Source organism: Eretmochelys imbricata, chromosome 11, assembly GCF_965152235.1.
Source record: "Eretmochelys imbricata isolate rEreImb1 chromosome 11, rEreImb1.hap1, whole genome shotgun sequence".
NCBI lineage: Eukaryota > Metazoa > Chordata > Testudines > Cheloniidae > Eretmochelys > Eretmochelys imbricata.
The window spans coordinates 44,889,068-44,909,389 of NC_135582.1; the positions used below are offsets into that span (position 1 = coordinate 44,889,068).

The window sequence follows — 20,322 nt, forward strand, 5'->3', positions numbered from 1 at the left end:
GCTTTAGGATCAGATTATGGCATTGGTGAAGCACAAAGCAGAGCATTGCACTGGATAATCTGGCCCTTTTTATTTGCCAGTCTCTGACCATTTGTTTAAATTAATATATGTATGAGTTCTTGTTGAAAAGTATTTAATGCCAGTGCTACCTTGCAGATCAAAGACCTTTCCCTGCAGCTAAGCTTGTGAAGGAGAAATCAATGAGGTGGGGATCAGTAGACATAAAGCTATAGAGAGAGATTCTGTACTTACCTCATGGGGCTAATTAGTTTAAATTTCCCCCCCTCAGGTGTTAGTATTTTTTATTAGGGAAGACTTTTTACACATGTAATAAGCTCTTCTACACCAGGGAGAAAGAAATAATCATCTTAAAATAAGGTGAAGTCAAAATAAACCTGGTGGTCTTCAAAACCATGATACATACATGCAAGAAGAGAGAAAGTGTGAGTTAGGGCTTCTGGAGACAACACTAAATTGTCTATGCATTTGCATGGGCATTTGATATAGTTATTACTTTATTGTTTAGACAGGTGTTTCTAGCAACCCCTTTCCCAAATAAAAAAATTTTGTGATCCCCTTATGGTTACTATGAAAGTAAGCATCTGTGGTAAAAATAAGCTTATCTAATATAATTTTTTTTGTGTGTTTCAAGAGGTAGACCGAATACTTGATCTTGAAGGTTGAGGGTATGCAAGGGTGGCGTGGGAGGGGGAGGATGAGAGTGGGGTTTTCTTTGCTTTAAGTTGTAATACATTTTTCAGTGCCTCACAACCCCCCAGTTGCCTTTTGTGTCTCCCCCAGAGGTTGCGACATACCAGTTGAGAAACGCTGATGTGAAGCCATGAGAAATAGTATTAGTGAGCACATTATTATGCAGGCACAAGTAGCATTTTAAACTAGAGCAGACTTTTGTGGACCCGAGTGGCAGCAAAGGGGTATAAATAAGGGCAAAACTGTTTTGCATAGGCACCTTATACTTTCGTTGCTCTCTTCCCCTTCAACATATTAAGCCATAATTTTGGCTTGAGTCATATAAGTCGTAATTCCTGATGGCTGCTAAGTGTGGAGAAAGTGGACTAAAGAGCCCTCACATGGGCATACAAATTATAGGGGACATAATGGAGTTATATAGAATAGTCAATCATATAGAGAAAGTAAATTGGACACTACTATTTAAATGTCTTATAATGCAATGAAGCTGAATGGGAGACGCTGTAAAAGGAAATACATTTTCCTAAAGGACAATGAGCCTGCGGAACTCTGGACCACAAGATACCACTGAGGTCAAGCTCTTAGCATGATTCAAAAAATGATTAAACATTTCTATAAAAAACAGAGACCATCCACAGTTACAGCAGAGAGGATTTTAAAAAACCTTAAAATTTAGAAGGGATGTAAACTCTCATGCTTCAGGGCACTAACTGACAGAGGTTAGGAAGAATGTCTTCTATGATCAAGTTATTCTATAATTTGCCCACTTTTGGAGTTTCTTGTACCTTTTTCTGGAGACTTTTGGCCTTGGCCATTGTCAGAGGGAGGATATTGGACTGGATGGACCACTGGTTTGATCTATTCTATGCAAACATAGTGTTAATATGTACACATAACTTGGCTACGAGAGTGCCTTGTACGGTTCTTCACACAATCCATTGTTTCTAAGAGAAGGAATAATACCAGGTTGTAAGTAGAGACCACTGGTGAGTCAGGAAGTATAAACATTCTAACAGGAAGACTGTGCCCCTGACGACTCCACCATATCTGCTAAGCCTTTCTACATTTCCTATTGGGGAGGGCGTGTTGAACAATGTCTACAGTTTTAATAGATGGTCAGAGTTAGGACAGCCAGCTGTCATCTTGCATTTCCCCTTCTGCTTGCAAATTGGTTGGTGTGTGCCCACTGTACGCTTACCCCTTCCAGAATTTACCTGACTAATATACAATTAATAAGTATGAAATGCCATTTCTTCTCTTAACACACAGTCCTGCCATACACAGGTATGAATCTGCAACACAAAGTTCTTGGCTGCTTATAGTGCCAGATTTTTAAAAGAGTGCAGCTTCAGTGTAGTTCGCTAAATAAGGTCCAGGTTTCCAAAAGTGCTCAAAACTCAGTAGTTCCTACTTCTGAAAATCTGCCCATTTATTTTGGTGTCTAAATGGGTGCTGAGCAGTTTTGAAAGTCTGTCCCCGATGGTGTGTTCTGAGCACTTGAAAATCTGGGCCACATAATATGAACAGTTTTACATCATATATATATTATAAATTTAAAATACTATTTTTATACTTTTCCACCAGGAACCTGACAGCTGGGAAATCATAGAGGGGCTGAAAATAGGCCAGACTAATGTCCAGAAACCAGACAAACACGAAGGTTTCATGCTGAAGAAAAGAAAATGGCCTTTAAAAGGCTGGCACAAGGTAAATGTCTGTTGGGAAGAGCTAGTTAATATCAATTAATTGTGTGTGTTTTAATCTTTGGTTGTTAAGCCCATGCATTGTTAAATAATTGCATTGGTGGAGACAGGGCATGTGACACTCCACCGTTCAGTTACAAATCACGAGACTTTGATGATAAAAAACACTTTTGCAGGGGTACCTCTTGGCTGAGAAAGGATCATGCGAACGTCTGACCTGCACCAAAGAAGGCGTAACACAGGTTAACCCTGAATTTGCAGCACAATCTTGGGAAAGAGAGACAGACTTATTCCACAGACCATGCAGCATTTGGGCACTAGTTTGATATAGATGTCTGCCTGGTATGACTAGTCTGACCTTTACAGTCAGAGTAAGGACATCTGCATTTCTGTATTGCAGTGAAATCTTTTAATAGCGGTGAACTCACTTTTCATTGAACTTTATTATGAGGCAAATTCTACTCCCTCCTCTGTGGATGTAGTTGGCCCCACATGAAACAGAATTGCTGTCCAGGTGGGGTACGGTTTGGGGAGGCTACACGAGGAGTGTGCACACGCTAGGCAGGGAGGAACTAAGACGCAAAGGGGCATAGGAGTGCTAGGACTGTGGAGCCGACTCTGTCTCTTAGGGCTAGTCTTCTCTACAGGGAGATTGACGCTGTTGCAATTGACTCAGCAGGGATCGATTTAGCGGGTCTAGTGACGACCCACTAAATTGACAGCAGAGTGCTCTCCGGTCGACCCCGGTACTCCAGCTCTCCAAGAAGAATAAGGGAAGTCGACAGGAGAGCGTCTCACATCGATGCAGCGCAGTGAAGTAGCTGGAGTAGCGTAACTTAGGTCGACTTGCCTCTGTAGTGAAGACAAGCCGTTAGGCTGGAATAAGTAGCTCTGAGGCATGGCTGCTTCCACTCCATGGCCTCCCACCACAGGAGCCAGACTAATTACTCAGTTGAAACACAGGGGATAGGGTTTGAGCAGAGGGCTCACTATTGCTAACATTGCAGTTGGCACATTACCGTGCATTGTAACAATTCGAGTTTTTCATCCTACTTCACTTAAGATGAATTTTTACTCTGAGTTCACCATGAATAGTTTGTTTGCACTGTAACTTCACACTGTTTGCACTGCTTCATTTGGCTGTTCTCTTATTACTGAGATGTAAAAAACAAATAAAAAACCTCTCCTGCTTGCTCCTTCATTTTGTTGCACTGATTGCCTGCCCACTCTACCCTCTGGTGTTTTTGCTTGCTGGGCTGGTGACTGGGTTCAGCTATGAGATGGAACTATGAATGCACAAAAGCAAGGCCACCTGCCCAAAATCCATACTTTCCTTCAATTAGTTTGGAGATATTGCTGCCCGTATTTAATTTTATTAGCTCCAAAATTGCTGTTATTGGATTTGGGTCACTATATTTATGTCAAAACAATTATCATCTTTTTGTTGAGCAACAAGCTGTGTGCTGCAAGGACTGACCCGCCTCTCTTTGACTCAGAGTAATTTTCCAGTACAAAATACATGTTGCTGAAAGAAACAGAAAGACCTGCTTTTATGCGCAGTTTTTTCTGGAAGAGCATTAACCATGGTTTTGCTAAGCAGTGTGGGCTGTATTCATAGGTGAGTCTAAAATAGTGGGTGTAAGTAATATTTTTCTCCTCCTCCCCACACACTATATATTACACTGACTTAGTCTCATTTGTGGTTACCAAAATGTAACTTCCACACATTTGTCCCTTTGAATCCTGAACACCTGTTCTCTTTAGGTTCCCCCCCAATAGTGCCTATAAACATAATATTTAAGTGCTGACGCATCATCCTGAATTTGACCACCTGAAAGTAAGGGAGTTTATGTTGGTGTAACTCAGACGCTAAAGGACCAGAAGAGAAGAGTTTATCAAGAAAAATAACATGTAAGAATGTATAGCATAAAGCAAGGCATCTCCTACTTCAGTATGCACTAACTTAGGCTCCTTCGCACCACGTTATATATTAGTAAGGGATTGTAACTGGATAACTGGCTCCTTAAATGGAATCAGGCTCAGCTCTCCTGTTCCAATCTAGTTGTGACCTAGTTTGATGTAATGAGGCAGGCCAGGCTGCCCCTTGGTGTTATAAATGGGAGATAGCACAAAGGTGAGAAAGTCCAGATCCCAGAATTCAGAGAGGGAGCGTTGGGAGTTTGGAACCCAGAGAGGGAGCTCAGACGAAGAGCAGAACTGGGTTGAGAGCTTCAGGGCAGGTACCCCTGAAGGAAGGTGAAAAGGTCAGAGTGCCTAGTTGAGCTGTGGAGCCACATCAAGCTGGTGAAAGCAGAAGGTGGAAAGGTAGCCGGGGGTGGGAGAGCAGGGGTGTGTGTGTGTGTGTGTGTGTGTGTATGAGTGAGAGAGAGACAGAGAGACCTACAAATTTGAATGTACTGCTTGGGCTGTGCTGGGGAATTCTGGATTATGACTGTGGTACTCCTATAATCAATTAACCTTACAAAGGGCTATTTATACTTGGAAAGCTTGCATAGAGTTACTGGGGACTCCAGAAGAAAGGGGAAACTGAGGTAGAAACACCAGTCGTGCTGCGGCCTGCCGCTGGAGGACATCCCTGATGGGGCAGCCTTCTCACTGGGACTCCAAGAGAGTGAATCTAAGGGAGTCTAACCTTGTATCACTTCCAATGGCCAAATTATCAGCCCCTTGCGCATATTGGTGAACAGTTATATTGACTTAAGTGGGTCTACTCATGTGAATATCTGTTTATGAATGTGAATAAATGGGTCACAGTCTGGCCCTGGATCTTTATCCCATTTTTACAAATCATATCCAAATATGATATTCTCAACTTGCATTCAAGGACTGGTTTCATTAAACTGTTTTTCAGAGTGTCTATGTGATGTGTAGTCTCTAAAAAAATACAGTGTGCTGGGAGACAGTGAACAATTCACTAAGGACAGTAATTGCAGCACAGGGTACAGCACGAATAATACACTAACAGTTTACATTTGCTGTGTGCAGCATACTTCATCCTGAAGGGTCTCAAAATGCTTTGGTAACATAAGAGATTCCTTTGTATAATTTGTATATTAGTTTATCCAGTATCCAAATGCAGCATGCTTTGGAGTGAAATGATGTGGCTTTTTCCCTACAATATTCAAAACTGCACTACAGTTTAGAATAGGAAATGGGGGGAAAAGACACTTATCCAGTGGAAAGTGTGGGAGAAATGTAGAAAGGCAGAATTACCTGCTACTAACATCTCTATCCTTACAAAAAATTCCAAGCAGTCTTTATCGGCCATAATTTGGTTGTACATCTCCTCCAATTAATGTCTCCAGCAACACAGTTCCCCACATACCAGGTTGAGGCATTGGTGTCACCTCCTGAGTCACTAGCATCACTTCATGCAGCACTGTTATGAGGTACTTACAGAGGTCTCTGGTTCAAGTACTGGCCCTGCCCAGGTTGTTAGATTTAACAGGATCACAACACAAGAAGTTTGTCATTCCTCTCTACTCAGTGTCCTCAGAGGGCTTGTCTAGACTAAGGTAAAAGGTGTATTTTTAAAATTTGTTTTAACATGTTAAAAGTAGAACTTGCCCTCTCTACACTAGGGTTTTTAAAAATGTGTTAGGGCTTCTCTAGATTATGATCTAAAGGGGTGATGTTAGCACACGTTAGTTAACATCTTTTAAAAGTCTAGTGAATAGAAAGCACACTGCCTTCAACACATGCTAAGATGGTTAAAATAAAGCCCACTGCCTCGTCAATGCTACAGTTTCAGAATGTGTTAGCTAATCCATTCTAACAACACATCTTTTATCCTAGTAAAGACAAACCCTCAGAGTAGAGAATATTGTTCTCTGCCCATCCTCTGTCATGCGGGAGAGACATGTGGTGGTGGAGTAGTGAGTCTCAGCATGGATCCCTTCCCAGCTGGAGATCAAAGGACCACAGAGTTAGGTGGTTCTACCTTTTGGTCTCGGAATAGCTTTGGGTTTCCTTTTTCCTGGATGAGGAAGCTAGAAAATCCATTAATGTGGAATGTGACTAATGTGGGTGGGAAGAAAGCGATGGAGAGCTTGAAGAAATCAATGACCTTCTTTTTAAAAATGACAGGTTTCAGAGTAGCAGCCGTGTTAGTCTGTATCCACAAAAAGAAAAGGAGTACTTGTGGCACCTTAGAGACTAACAAATTTATCTGAGCATAAGCTTTCGTGAGCTACAGCTCACTTCATCGGATGCATCTGATGAAGTGAGCTGTAGCTCATGAAAGCTTATGCTCAGATAAATTTGTTAGTCTCTAAGGTGCCACAAGTACTCCTTTTCTTTTTAAAATGGTAAGCCGGAGCGTCAGCCCTATAGACTGTCTGGACTAGTCAGAGAGCAGGGAGCTATCTTGGGCTACCAACCATTCCCAGGGCAATTCCTGAGAGACCTCTTTGTTATGCCTAGAATATAATTGCTGCCAGAACAAATGAAAGCAAATAGTTCAGTACTGCATTTACAGGCTTTTTTCTGGCTCCAGACTCTTGACTGCAAGGTGCAATGGGATAACAAACTTGCTTTCAATAGATGCGATTTTACATAGTTAAAATTGTATTTGATCACTAAGAAGGAACTGTATTTTTTTCCTGCAGCGCTTTTTTGTCCTGGATAATGGAATGTTGAAGTATTCAAAGTCACCAATTGATGTAAGTAAAACTGAAGGCCATTCTTAAATTTTGATTGAAAGCTTCGCCTGCTATGTGATTAAACCTCATTGCACTATGGATTCTTAAAGGAGCACAAACTAGCAGATCATGGCTGATGGGCTCAAAATGGGTAGTGCTGCTTCCATGGCAGACTTCTGTGTGTGCTCTGCATGGATTTAGGATGGATGGAGAAGATGCAGGGCCGAGGGTGGGAGTGGGTAATGCTGGGGACCACTGCTGTTCCACAACATAGTCTCTTCACTAACTCACTGGGGCTATCCTGGTGAACTGATGTTGACTGGGTCAGCATTAATTTGCATAGCTTTCCACTTTGCTCAGTGACCTACCCCAAAAGAGCAGGTTGAGCTGGTGGCCAGGAACACCTTTGAAGAATGGCTCATGGAGGAGCGAGGGTGGTGACTGTAGGAGGCACTGCAGAGGCTTTTGCTCAGATGAACCTAACCTCCAATGAATTCATCACGATATATGAGTTTCCAGGCCTAAAACCTCTCTCCCAAAGGGAGAGTGGCAGGGAAACTCTGCAAGTGCAAACTAGAAGTTTCCAGTACCCTACATGGGAAAGGAAGATGTTTTCCGTAGTTATCTGTATTGCTCATTTATATCTATGGTATCGGGTACCTCTGGATTTATTAAGCTACTAATGATCAAATCCAGCTCGCCTAATTCATACAAGTGTCCCCATTTAAATCAGTCATGGGCATGAAAAAAATGTGTAATTAAGGCTATCAGGATTTGGCCCTCTATCAGATATTTGCCATAGCAGAGGTATCTAATATGTTTACCATATTTTTGGGTTTACTGTTGTAGCTGATGTACAGTTACAGTATGATGGGTGAAAAAATTAGGACTACATCTGTGACCATTATAATGAAACTATCCCCTTACTCTTGTAGCCATGTTTTATTAAGATTATGCAAGTTTATTGTATTGATAATCTTTCTGCATTTAGTCAAGACTGTGTTCTATAGCTTTTTTTAAATGTAATACACTGTGGACTCCCATTTCTTGTAATTTAACCAAATTTTTCAGACAAAATTCTGCCCTCAGATTCACTGTGCATTTTTGACTGACTGTTGGTTTTCCCATTGGGAAATGCACACATGGACAGAGAATAGGTTATTAGTCGAGTTCTATCCCAGAGCAGAACTCTGCCTGTCCTGACTTTTATGAAAGTACAGAATAGATTAATTAAAGAGTTATGTATTTAATGAAGGGCCTTGACTGATCAGCTGGATGTAATTTTTAACTTTTTAATTTGGTGTCTATTCTGTACAGAATCAAAATGGATCATTTAAACTTAGTTACACTGTGGTGAGTCATCAAGGCTGTTTAATGGAACTGATTCTGGAGTGAACTCTTCTTGGGGAGTAGGGTACTCTTTTTCTCAAAACAAACCTAGTGTGCCATCTGATGGGTACTGTTTTCTCTTGTTTTACATTAAAATCTTCCCTAAAACAGGAAACAACTACATCAGTATTATTTCAGTGAGAGACAATAAAGCATTTGATGTTACCAGTCTCTTAACATGTCTTCTGATTTCAGATTCAGAAGGGCAAGGTACATGGAAGCATTGATGTTGGCTTATCAGTTATGTCAATTAAAAAGAAAGCTCGTAGAATAGACCTTGATACAGAAGAGCATATCTACCACCTGAAAGTGAGTAGTGTTGCAACAAGTTTTTCTTCTCTTTTCATTCACAAGGGAAATGCTTTCAATAGTAGCTATAAAGGATGAGGGAAACAGGATATCTTTATGAACAGATAATTGACCATGGCCCTTCTTTTAGGTGAAGTCCCAGGATTCATTTGATGCATGGGTATCAAAACTGCGCCACCACAGATTGTACCGTCAGAATGAGATTGTAAGATCACCAAGGGATGCCAGCTTTCACATATTCCCTTCAGCCTCTACTACAGAGTCTTCACCAGCTGCTAATGTTGCTGTGTTAGATGGAAAGGTATACAGCATCTCTTATATGGAAACTCATCTTGAAGTTAGTGTAATACTTACAGCGGACTGGGTTCCCTAGTGGACAGAGGTGGTGGATTCTGGTTATAAAGCTGGTGTAATCAGCCATGGAAAAATCACCAAATTAGGTAACACTGGCCAGCAAGCATCTGTGGGTATGTAGCTGAAAGGTTCATTGATTCAGCACATCCCTACTGCAGCTTTCATCAGTGGGTTTCCTATAGAGACCCCATTAGAGCGCTAAGCTTCCCTAAAACAATTTACACTACCCTGAGCCAGCAGGGGTTAATTTAGCTCCTTATTGTTTGATAATGTTCTTCTTAGCAAACAGTTTTTCAAGCTGATGCTCAGGAAGTTTTGTTTTTTCCAGGGGACCTGTTTGGTATTCTAGTGTGCTGTTCTGAAAAGATACTTCTCAAGGACTGAAAAGTTTGTTTCAAATATATCATTTAAATTCAGATATAGAATTTAATTTCTGATTTAAAAGTTAGTGTGAAGATTAGACCTGTCAGCAAAGTATGGATCGTACCAACATATTTTAAATTTTCTTGTGTTGTTTTAGGTTACACAAAATAGCTTTCCATGGCAACCCCCCATACCATGTAGTAATAGCCTTCCTGCAACATATACTACTGGCCAAAGTAAAGTAGTAGCTTGGTTGCAGGATTCTGAGGAGATGGACAGATGTGCAGAAGGTCAGTCATTCTCTTTCATGTCTTTCTTTATAAGTGAGACTATTGATATATTATGAAAAATAGTAAACAAAAAAGGCTAAGATACTTCTGTATGTTAATATAAAATGGCGCAATTAAAATAATAAGCTGGTAACATTTAAAACTGTTCATTGTGGTGGAGTATATTCTTTGTTTTCACATTTCTGGATGTCACATTTTAAATTTTATTTTTGATTGTTAAAAAAAATAATGCCATTCCCCTTTTAGGGCCCAGTCCTGCTTCCATTGTCCTCAGTTGGAGCAGCAGGTGCTCAGTACTACTCAAAATTGGGCCACTTATTTAGGTGCCTAAATGGGAATTTAGGTACCTAACATAGGTACTCAGGCTTGGAAATCTGGTCTCATTGTTTGTCTGAAAATTACAATGATCATAACTACTGGAGTAAATCTATTAAGATTCTTCATCTTTAAATACATGTACACGGCATACTGCCACTTTTTACTTGTTTCATTCACCTCCATCTCCAAAAATATGAAATATAATAAAATTTGGTAAGAAGACAGGAATTCCTCTTGTTTTATTATGTTTTATTCTATGTCTTATTTTTTTGCCACCAAAATTATTTATTTAAACAGAATCAAATGGCTAGCAAAGTTAGCTGAGTGGAAAATCAAATGGCTGGCAGAGTTAAGTATGCAGTGAGTGAACTCAGTGGCAAATAAAGTTGATTGGCAAAATAATAGCCACTAGGGTCTATTTTCCAAATGGTGAAACAGGTTATTAGACTTTGAGTAATGTATGTCAGATACCAAATGAAGATACTGGAAGAAAGCAGAATTTGGAGCGTTGTGAGAAAACATAAGCCTCAAACCCTGCAAACGCTTACACATATACTTCCTTTTATGCACATGCACTAGTGTTTGCAGGGTTGCGGTAATAGCTGCAGAAATGCCTAGTGATCCTATTAACTGCTGGGGCATAGAAGATGGTGGCTTTATGCTGATGGCAGAAGAAGAGGGTAGAGATCCAGCAAGTGGGTCTGAGGGCTAATTGCCTCCTCTGGTGCCTGTCCCCCTCCCTTTTGCAGAAAGATGAAGTTACCAATTGGTACATAATCCTTATTATAGAGTCTGGACTGCATGAAGGAGCAAATTCCAGTCTTTGATTTCTTTGTAGTGTTATAGTGTAGACAAGTGTGCTCTCTGCTGGTTTATGATACCAGAGTAAAAACTGTCTGTCAGTCAAAGTACTTAATGTATTTTCCTTTTTATATGTATTAGATCTTGCACATTGCCAATCAAACCTTGTGGAACTTAGTAAGCTTCTTCAAAATTTAGAAATACTACAGAGGACTCAATCGGCACCGAGCTTCACAGATATGCAGGTAAAATGTATTTGCAAACTGGTTTGTAGATGCTCTAGTCATTAAATGCCTCTGGGTTTGAAACATTTCCTACGTATGGCAAAGGATGTTGCATTTTAAATCAGACTACTTTATGTTCTGGAATTTTAGTACTCCTCTGGTTAACAGGATAATTTAATAATGATTGCACCACATATGTCAACCCCTCTTCCTCCCTCCCCCCAACCCGCCACGAAAAACATCTTATTGATATAAGGTCTTTTACTAATTTGAGGTAGATGGGATTACTCCTATGTCCTTTGCCAAAAATATAACTTAATAAAAAATATGCGGAGTGCTGTTATACTGCTGTATACAGTATGTTTAAGTAGCAGTGAAATTTAAGGGGATGGGAGACCCAAAACTGGAAGGTATCAAGCACCTCCCGAGTAATGTTGAACGTTATCAGTGCCTGAGCACTCCAGGCAAGTGGGAGTTCAGGGTGCTCAGCACATTACATGATTGACTCAGTAATGTGGACAGTCACAGAGAGCTGAGAGGACTGATTCTGTTCCCACCAATCAGAGTGAGTCTGCCACTGATTTCAGTCGGAGCAGCAGCAGGCCCTAAATCATGAAGATTTCATTAATTTTTTTATTCAGTCCTTGCTCATGTAAAACTCCTGTTGACTTCAGTGGGGGTGAAATCCAGGCCCATCTAAACTCAGTGTGGGTGTTTCCTAAAGGTGTTTTGCCACTGAATTTTCTGGGGCCTGGATTTCACCCTGGGAGTTTTCTCTGAGTAATGACAGTAAAAATCAATAAGAACGCAGGATTTTGCCCTAAATAATTTGTTCTGACAAATAAAATATACTTGGTAATTTTGTTAAATATACAGTTAGTTATGGTATAATGTTTGTCTCTAGTGCTTAGTGGTCTTGTTTTAAATATCCTGTGGCTAACTTTGTAGGTAGATCAACAGAGTGACCACCAGAGTTTCTATTCTGTCCTTACTCTCCTATATATTGATGTCTAACATTATGATTCTATACTAACTGCTGTCCTATCTGTGTCAACTTATAGTGCTTTGTTGCTTTTAACTATTTGTGTAATGTAGGCTAACTGTGTAGATATTGCAAAGAAAGACAAGCGGGTCACAAGACGATGGAGAACAAAAAGTGTCAGCAAAGATGCAAAAATACAACTTCAGGTACTGAATTCGTATTGTTTGCCTTTCCATTGTACTTTCAGATTAATTTATGTATATGAAAGCAATTAATTCAATGTGCTGATTGTTTTATACCTGACGGTTTGATTTCAAGCCTGAGTTGGTTATTTAAACCCAAAATAAGATAGTGAGAAATATATTGATTTTACTCTCATTGGTATGAAGACATTGCCAGCTACAGAAAGGTGGAGGGACTGAGTGCCAGTGTCAATTAGGATACAAAGAAGGCAATTTGTGTATAATGCTCAGCATATTAAGTAGGTAGCTGCTGTGGAGGGCAATTGGACTGGAGGCACTGAGATAAAAATAGAAAACAAGAATGGAATACACAACAAATGTAGCCCTCTTAGGCCATGTCTGCAGGGAGCTTTACCAGTGGGACTTCCACCCCGAAAGTTCCCTGGTTGTAGAAAAGGCCATTTTGTGAATTCTTAGTTTCCATGACACAAATTTACAAAGAATTCATTATATGAGGGGAGAGCAGTGTCCCTTTTCTTGTAGTTGAAGCATAAGGCACTTATAAGAGATGGATTGTGTACTGAAATAAACACTTTACACTGGTGTTTTAGTCAGCTCCACTATGCCTTCCTATGTTTTGTGTGAAACAACTGTGAATTTTGGGGCCTGATCCAAAGCCTATTTGTTGTAATTCTCCAGCAACAGGTAACAAACACTGTGTTCAGCATTATATATCCATCAAAGTAACTTCTTGTGTGTGGCTACGTAAATGACTGTTAGATATTAATTCCTTATAACAGCTTTTGCTCCATTTAAATACCCTGAAAGTAGTAAGAGCTTTGCAAATCTTTGCTGTGTCCCCTAGAGTCAGTTAAGGAGCTCACTGTGATTCATTTGAAATGGACAGCCTGAAGCATAAAGTTAAATAATAAAGTGTAAACGGTTACTGTTTCCCGGCGTTAGTGATGTCTGTTCACCAGGTCTTCACTACACTACATTTTCAAAATGGGTGACAGAGCTAATTATATTAGTATTAAAAGTCTGCATGAAAGTAGGATTCTGGTTGATTTACATTTCTAATTGCCTTGTTCTCAGAAGATAATTGTCATTTGAGGCCGTATGTTCCCCTGCTGCTGCACAGCACAGAGGCAGCAAAAGTGCAGGAGAAAGGACTTAAAGGTCCCTAAAGGTGGAAGTGGAGCCAACTTCTCATTCATTACCTCACTCTTGGAGAAGCCTCTGTGCACAAAAATCACATGGGCTCTGTGAGTTCTGGAGCATGTAGAGGAGCTATAAAGCAGCTACTGAATGTGGCATTTTCTCTTCCAAAGCTAGCTAACTCGTTTTTCAGAGGGGGTAACATATAGCCATCAGCAAGACATTTCAGTGGGCCATGCTTCCAGCGAGTGGGACATGAGGGAGCAGTGTAGATGGATGTCCTTCTGTATGGAAGGCCTGAGACCTGTAGGTATAGATCCACACTTAAAACAGATCAAATATAAGATGCTGTGAGGGATTTTGTCCCCCGGTCTGGCATCACTGGATAAAGAAGCCCACAAGAGGGCAGGGGAGAATTCCCCCAGTGCAGGCTACCATAGTCCACCCTGCGCTGGCCCCCTCACAAGCACAGGGGCATGCTGGGGGAACAGCCATGGTTGGAAGGGTCCATAGTGCACAACGCTGTGGTCATTCTGGCTTGTGTTGCAGTACCAGAGAGGCTGTCATAACTTGCAGCCGCCTCCCAGTTTGCTTTAGTTATGCTGAGGGCTGTTTCCATCCCAGAATCAAGAGGGCACACAAGTGATTTAAAGCACTGTTGCCTCTGTCTCCCTGAGATGTGCTTTCTGTGCTGCATCTCTTGGCAGCACAGCTCAGAATCTGACCCATCCTGTCCTGAAGGCCACACTCTTTGTTCTTAGCATAGCCACATTGTTTCACCCTGGTCTACACTACAAACTTATGTCAGTATAACTACATGGCTCAGGGGTGAGCGACGTAATTCTACCGATCTAACCCCCCTGTGTAGACAGTACTATGTCAATGGGTGGGCTTCTCCTGTCGACATAGCTACTGCATCTCAGAGAGAGAGAGTACCTACACCGATGGGAGAAGCTCTTTCGTCAGATGGATAGCGTCTTCACTGAGCGTTACAGTGGCGCAGCTACATCGGTGCAACACTATAAGTATCGACAGGCTCTTCATCTTAAGAGGTGATTGCCTCAGAAACCCAGGGTTTTTAGGATAGTTTGTCCCTGTTATGTTTTGCCTTAGGGAGGGGAATAGAACACTTGTGTGGGTCTGCTAATGGGACATTGGGTCTATCCCACTGCTGTATACAGGATAGACTTTATTATTCATAAGCCTTCCCTAATAGATGGGTGTTTGATCTAGCCTTGAATATTTCCATTAAGTGGAATTCCACAGTCTCCTTTGTCAGCTTGTTTCTATTGCCTAACAATAGAAAAGGTCTTATTTTCTTTGTTGTAAAAATCAAACAACTTTTTTTTTTTAAAGAAACAGTAATGCTTTTCAAAGTAGTCATATACCAGATCCATGAATTTGAGTGGCTTCGTACCTTTGGCTTTGTGTCTTATAATAGTTGCTTGAAAATGTGGATCTAGGGTATCTGCATTTAAATTGATACTGCTTCTATATAGTGTCAGTGGCAGAGCTGGAATTAGAATTGGGGTCCCAGATTTCTATTCCTGTGCTCATCCCTATAGACAATATGGACACTATCAAAATCTCTTCTAGATTTCTATGTACTGTGTTCTACATCTGTTTTTGTAAATAACATTGCTTTTGTTGTATTCCCTACTAACATATATTTCTGGAATATTCACTCTAGGTATACATTAAAACACATGTTTTTTTTCCTGGGACGCAAGTCTTGCTGCTTGCTTTTGTTTCTGCTAATACATTTTCATCAATTTATGTCCCAGTCTCTCAAAGACTTCTACACATGCTTAACTTCACTCACGCAAGTAGTCCCACTGACTACAATGAGCCTAATCTTATGAGTAAAGTTATGTATATGCATGTTTGCAGGATTGAAGACCTTTTTTGTTAAATTAACAGCCCAAACCTGCATACATTTACTTCAGAGATTAGCACTTAATCAGTGGGTATGCTTCTTGGATAAAGGGCTACATGCCTGAGAAATGATGTTCAGAAACAGGCCATAAAGTACAAAATGTTCCAAGATTTGTCTAAATGAAATTATGTAACACAAAAGTCTGGTTGATCTACCTTTTGCCGTTCTGTTAATGGAACTTTTGTAAAGGGAAGGTTGGTTTTTGTATTCTTTTTTCTGTGTTATGAGTAAAATGTAAATTTGTAATTCTCATGATAGGCTAAGGGTTTTCAGAAGAAAAAAAGATTGTGTTTTGTAACTGGAGTTCCATTTTTAGTGTTCTTAAGTTGACTTTTTTTTTTTAGCTCAAAATAATAAAATTGCAGGCTTGTTTTACTAATAAAAATTGTTTTAAAGGTAGTCAAAAATATTTATCTACATTCTCTGTACATTCTCATCTTGGAGAGTTAGCTTGCTGTTATGAAGCTCTTAGCATAACAGTAGAACCAAAGCAAAGTGACCCTTCCATCCCCAAAGACTACTTTGACTCCCCTTCTGATTAATATTACATGTTCTGGTTCGCTACTGGGATTTCATGTGTTATCTCACTTTGTAATGTATTCTTGAGGCCATATGAAGTCCGTCATTCACATTTTAGCCTGCGTGCAAAAAACAGCACATTTTCTTTATGAACCACAGTACGTGTATCTCACGTAGCTAAATTATAAGAGGCTATTTCTGGTGGGACTTAGAACAGAGGTTCTTTTTTACAGGATGGGGTTCTGCTATAGAACAAAGTCTGTGTTACAATCAGTACAATCTTTCTTACACTGAAGGAGATTTTTTCCCTAGTGCTGGTGTTATATAAAATGGTGGCTGTGGCAATTACTACTCTGTAGGAGTAAAAATTTGATTAATAGGGTTTTTCCCCTTCCCAGTGCCATCAATGCTGCAACTAGAATCAACCAGTCTGTATAAGAAGCAGCTGTCTTCCCATGCACATCACTTTATAACATACCAGCTGAACTTTACTGAGCTCAAGGAGTGGAAGATTTGAATGAATTCTCGAACAGGTTGTCCTATACATATGTATAGCAGTGTCCACAGGCCACCAATCTGGACTGTTGTTGTTCTTTTTGTTTTATTATTTCAAACAATTATTTGGTGCCCAGGCTATATTTTGAATACATAAAAGTGTATAGTTCTAAAAATATCCCAATGCCTGAAATGGGAGGAGATGTATGGAGGAACGTATGTGTATGTATTCTTTTCTTTCACATGTACAATGGGAATTGTGCATGAGGAGAAAATACATCTTTAGGCAAGAAATCAGATTTTCTAGTCTTATAAAATGTTGAGATTTCTCAAAATGGCATTACTTGCAGGTAAATATGAAAGGAGAATTTTTTGTGACAGGTATGCAGCTATACTGCATTGAAAAATTACTTCCTTGACTTTATGTCAACAGTATGAATTTTAAAAAGTCATTTAGAGTCAGTTAAAAGGTGAACCTGGGCATAAATCTTTTCAGTATCAGGGATTCAGAAGTGCAAATAAAAATATGTGACAGGGTATATACCAGGCATTTGATGTCCCTTGCCTTGCCTGCCCAAAGCTGGTGTCCTTTTGGGGGAAAAAGAGAAGCACATTTAGACCTCCAGGAGCTGTTGAGAGACACCACCCAGGATCAGCTGCTTGTGGAACCACTGAGAATTGGTCCTCCAGGAGCTAAAAAGGCTGGAACGGTGTGGAAGCCAATCAGGGCCCAGCAGGCAAGATAAAAGGGCTGACTGCATCCTCCTCTGGGAAGCAGTTTGGGTAGGCTGGGACAGGGGAGAAAGAGTCTCCCCTCCCTTAACTGAAAAAAGCTTAGTCTAGTCAGAAGCCTACCTATGACCAATCCTCTTATGGTTGACTCAGCGGAAGACTGTGGTGTTTTACTTTTGAGTAATTTAAAGCCTAGGTGGCCATCTTGAATTTGACATCAGTTGACTTCAGGGAGCTTGCCTTGTGAGATGCCCCAGTGGCTCAAATGAACCTGTAACAGTGTATTTGTTAGTCAAAAAAATCATTTTCATTGCTCTTGCTTCACCCTGAGGTAATTTAATTTGTTCTGAAGAGCCACAATAGAACTGAAATGAACGGAAATTTTGTACTGCATCATTCATTAACATGAAGAAGGAGGAATTAGAGGTTGAGGAGCTTAGTGGCTGGATAGAGGGAAACTGAACAAATAAACGTGGAGAAAGAAATCAAAGAGAGCTAGAACTGTCCACAGAGAAATGTTTAGACTGACAAACAACCTCTCAAGTATACACTTGTACATTCCATGATTCTGCTGCATAAGCTTCTAGTTTACAAACCATAGTGCACGTACACAAACAGAATTAAATGCTCTCTATAAAATTCATATAATAGATGGTCAGATGACCCAAAATATTAAGTTCTTATTTTGTGTTTTCTGCCATTCCATAGTATCATTTTGTTTTGCTATCCCATAACTGCATTATGACGATGAAAAAATGTTAATGGAATTTATTTTTCAGCATTAGTGAGTACGTATTAGTCTAACTACTCTGGAGATAATTTTAGCAAAATAACTAGCTATTTAAGCCCCAGGCATACATGCATGAGAACATGTGAAGTTAGTGAAATTAAAATCCAGTTAAAGACTTCCCCTCTCCCTTCTCTGATCATTTTTCATCTTCCTATGTCCCATCTTTCCTACCCCTCTCTTTTTCTATTCCCATCTCTTCTCCCCTTCACTGTCAGGAAGGGCCAGCGCTGAAGGGCCAGTTCAGCACAACACGACGCCGGCAGAGACTAGCAGCAGCTGTGGCTACAACAGTGAGTGGATTTAAAATCAAGGGATAGTTTTAAAGATGGGAAGCTGTACAACTTGAATATGTAATAACAATACTGAGAACATAACCTGCACTTTCTACAGGTGTCCTCATTACCCACTTTTGGGTAGGCCATTTGTGAAAGATGAAGTCAACCCTGATGCGTGAAAATAAATTTCATGAGCTTGGGTCTCATATCACTTACATCAAGTGTATATCAGTGTAACCCCATTGTCTTGGAAGGAATTACTTCTTCTTTATACCAGTGTAAGTGATATTAGAATCGGGCCCTGTTCCCTCAGTATTTATGGCATATTCTGTATACATATACAATATAAATAATAAAAAAGCAACCATAAATTTCTAGGATGTAATCCCATCAAAGAATTCTGAAAACAGCACACACCAAGAAAGCAGAAGTGAGGTGGCTTGTTATTAAGCTCAGCATGAAATTTCCTTGTGTTATGCCATTGCATATTTTAATAATATAAGGCAAACTTTTTTCATTTGAAACACTTTTTGTTTACATTCCATAATCCCAAAAAGTCATATTACTACCACTAGTATCTCTGTTCCATTTTGTTAGTCATATGACTGCTTCACACAAAATATGGGTTTGGGAAATGGAAATGAGAGCTGCTAACTGGACAAAGTTCTGGGACCCTCCCACCCCGCAGGATCCTAGAGCTCGGGCTCCAGCCTGAGCCCAGACACTTACGCTGCAATTAAACAACCCTGTAGCCCAAGCGCCAAGAGTCAAAGTCAGCAGGCACGGGAAAGCCATGGGTTTTTAATTGCCGAGCAGACATACCTTAAGTGTGGCAGCTGCTCACCCCAACAGTAGTCATGACACCGAAGCTGCTGTTTGTGCAGACTGAGGAATACAGCACTGTGTCAGTTACATTCAGGTCACATGTGGAGGGTTCTCTTCCCAACCCTATGGGCTAGGAACATCTTACCTTTGACAATAAAAGCTTAGATTCTGCGAAAGCTGACAGTACTTACCCAGGAAGGATGACTGTTCATGGTGGCTGAGTGGTTATTTCAAGCCTTGGGTTAAAGTAACTAAAGGAAATGTGGATAGATTTGAAGTTATGTTTAGCAGAGTGAGGAAAACTGTAGAGGGATAGGTGGGAGAAGGCAAAGAGAAAAAGTAGAATACATGATAAATAACAACAGAAATGACCATGAACAAATATGTGCCCAGTTATGAGGGGAATTGGAGAGTAAGGTGTAGGATGCTAGTGATGAGAAACATAAGGAAAAGTTTAATCAGTATTTCTTCGTCTGTTGGGAGCCAAGGTGGATGAAAGATGTGGTTTAATGTGTTTTTTTTCATCTGTTGTTTAGAGTAACTTGGAAATTCTGCTGAAGGAAACAGAGTTCATGTCAATCAGCTATTTCCTTATTTCTGACTGCTGTATAGTGTTCTCTCAAGCAGTCAGCAAAGTGTCTACTTATTTTTTTCATGTAAATGGGTATTTCCTGCAAAGTGTGTGATTATAAATGCTTGTAAAAATGCAAATGCTGATTCTAGGAGACATTTTAAAATGTTATTTACCCAGGAAGCCTCATTTCAGATGTATTATCTGGTTTTCAACAGGGTCCTGTTTTTATATCTAGTTTTTCAGCCTGACCAGTTGAAGTACAAGGCTCTAGAGTTGGGGTTCTGAACTTGGGGTCATGAAGAGATCCAGTGAGATTGCTACTTTTCCTTTCTTTCTAGTAGATGGGATGGGTGCCCTGAACCTTTTATCTCCTGTAACGGGGCCACAGAATGGAAAAAATTGAGAAAAAATTACACCTGTTCTAGGGTGTAATTGCTCAGTCTATGATGGAACTTAATAGCCAATGTGTGCCTTGTACATTTTTCTAAGCTCTAGGTGGTAAAGCCTTTGAGATTAATTTACATTATTTTCTCTGTTGTGAGGATACTAGCATCTGGTGGGCTTGAGTGATTATAGGTTGACAGAATTCTTAGCAAGGAGATTCTGCAACTATGTTCTCTGACCTAAGAAATGAAAGGCTTTGTAAAAGAAGCGCGACTGTCCGACTCTATTTGTAAAATAGGGAAGTTCTGGTTAACTGTTGAGAGAAATGGTGTTAGCATAGTACAAAA

The 20,322-nt window shown here is 40.2% G+C and overlaps 1 protein-coding gene across 4 annotated transcripts in view; it reads left to right on the plus strand.

The window, feature by feature from the left end:
• The window catches only part of OSBPL6 (oxysterol binding protein like 6), a 103,403-nt gene that overhangs the window by 23,539 nt on the left and 59,542 nt on the right, over nt 1-20,322 (plus strand). For 2 of the 4 annotated variants that reach the window (XM_077829864.1, XM_077829866.1), the window contains exons 3-9: nt 2,296-2,418; nt 7,043-7,096; nt 8,660-8,773; nt 8,904-9,074; nt 9,648-9,780; nt 11,041-11,144; nt 12,219-12,311. In XM_077829864.1, the coding sequence (XP_077685990.1) occupies nt 2,296-2,418; nt 7,043-7,096; nt 8,660-8,773; nt 8,904-9,074; nt 9,648-9,780; nt 11,041-11,144; nt 12,219-12,311 (792 nt within the window). Of the gene's footprint in view, nt 1-2,295; nt 2,419-7,042; nt 7,097-8,659; nt 8,774-8,903; nt 9,075-9,647; nt 9,781-11,040; nt 11,145-12,218; nt 12,312-18,132; nt 18,208-20,322 lie in introns of all 4 variants that reach the window. The other 2 variants (XM_077829863.1, XM_077829865.1) reach the window with 2 other exon arrangements.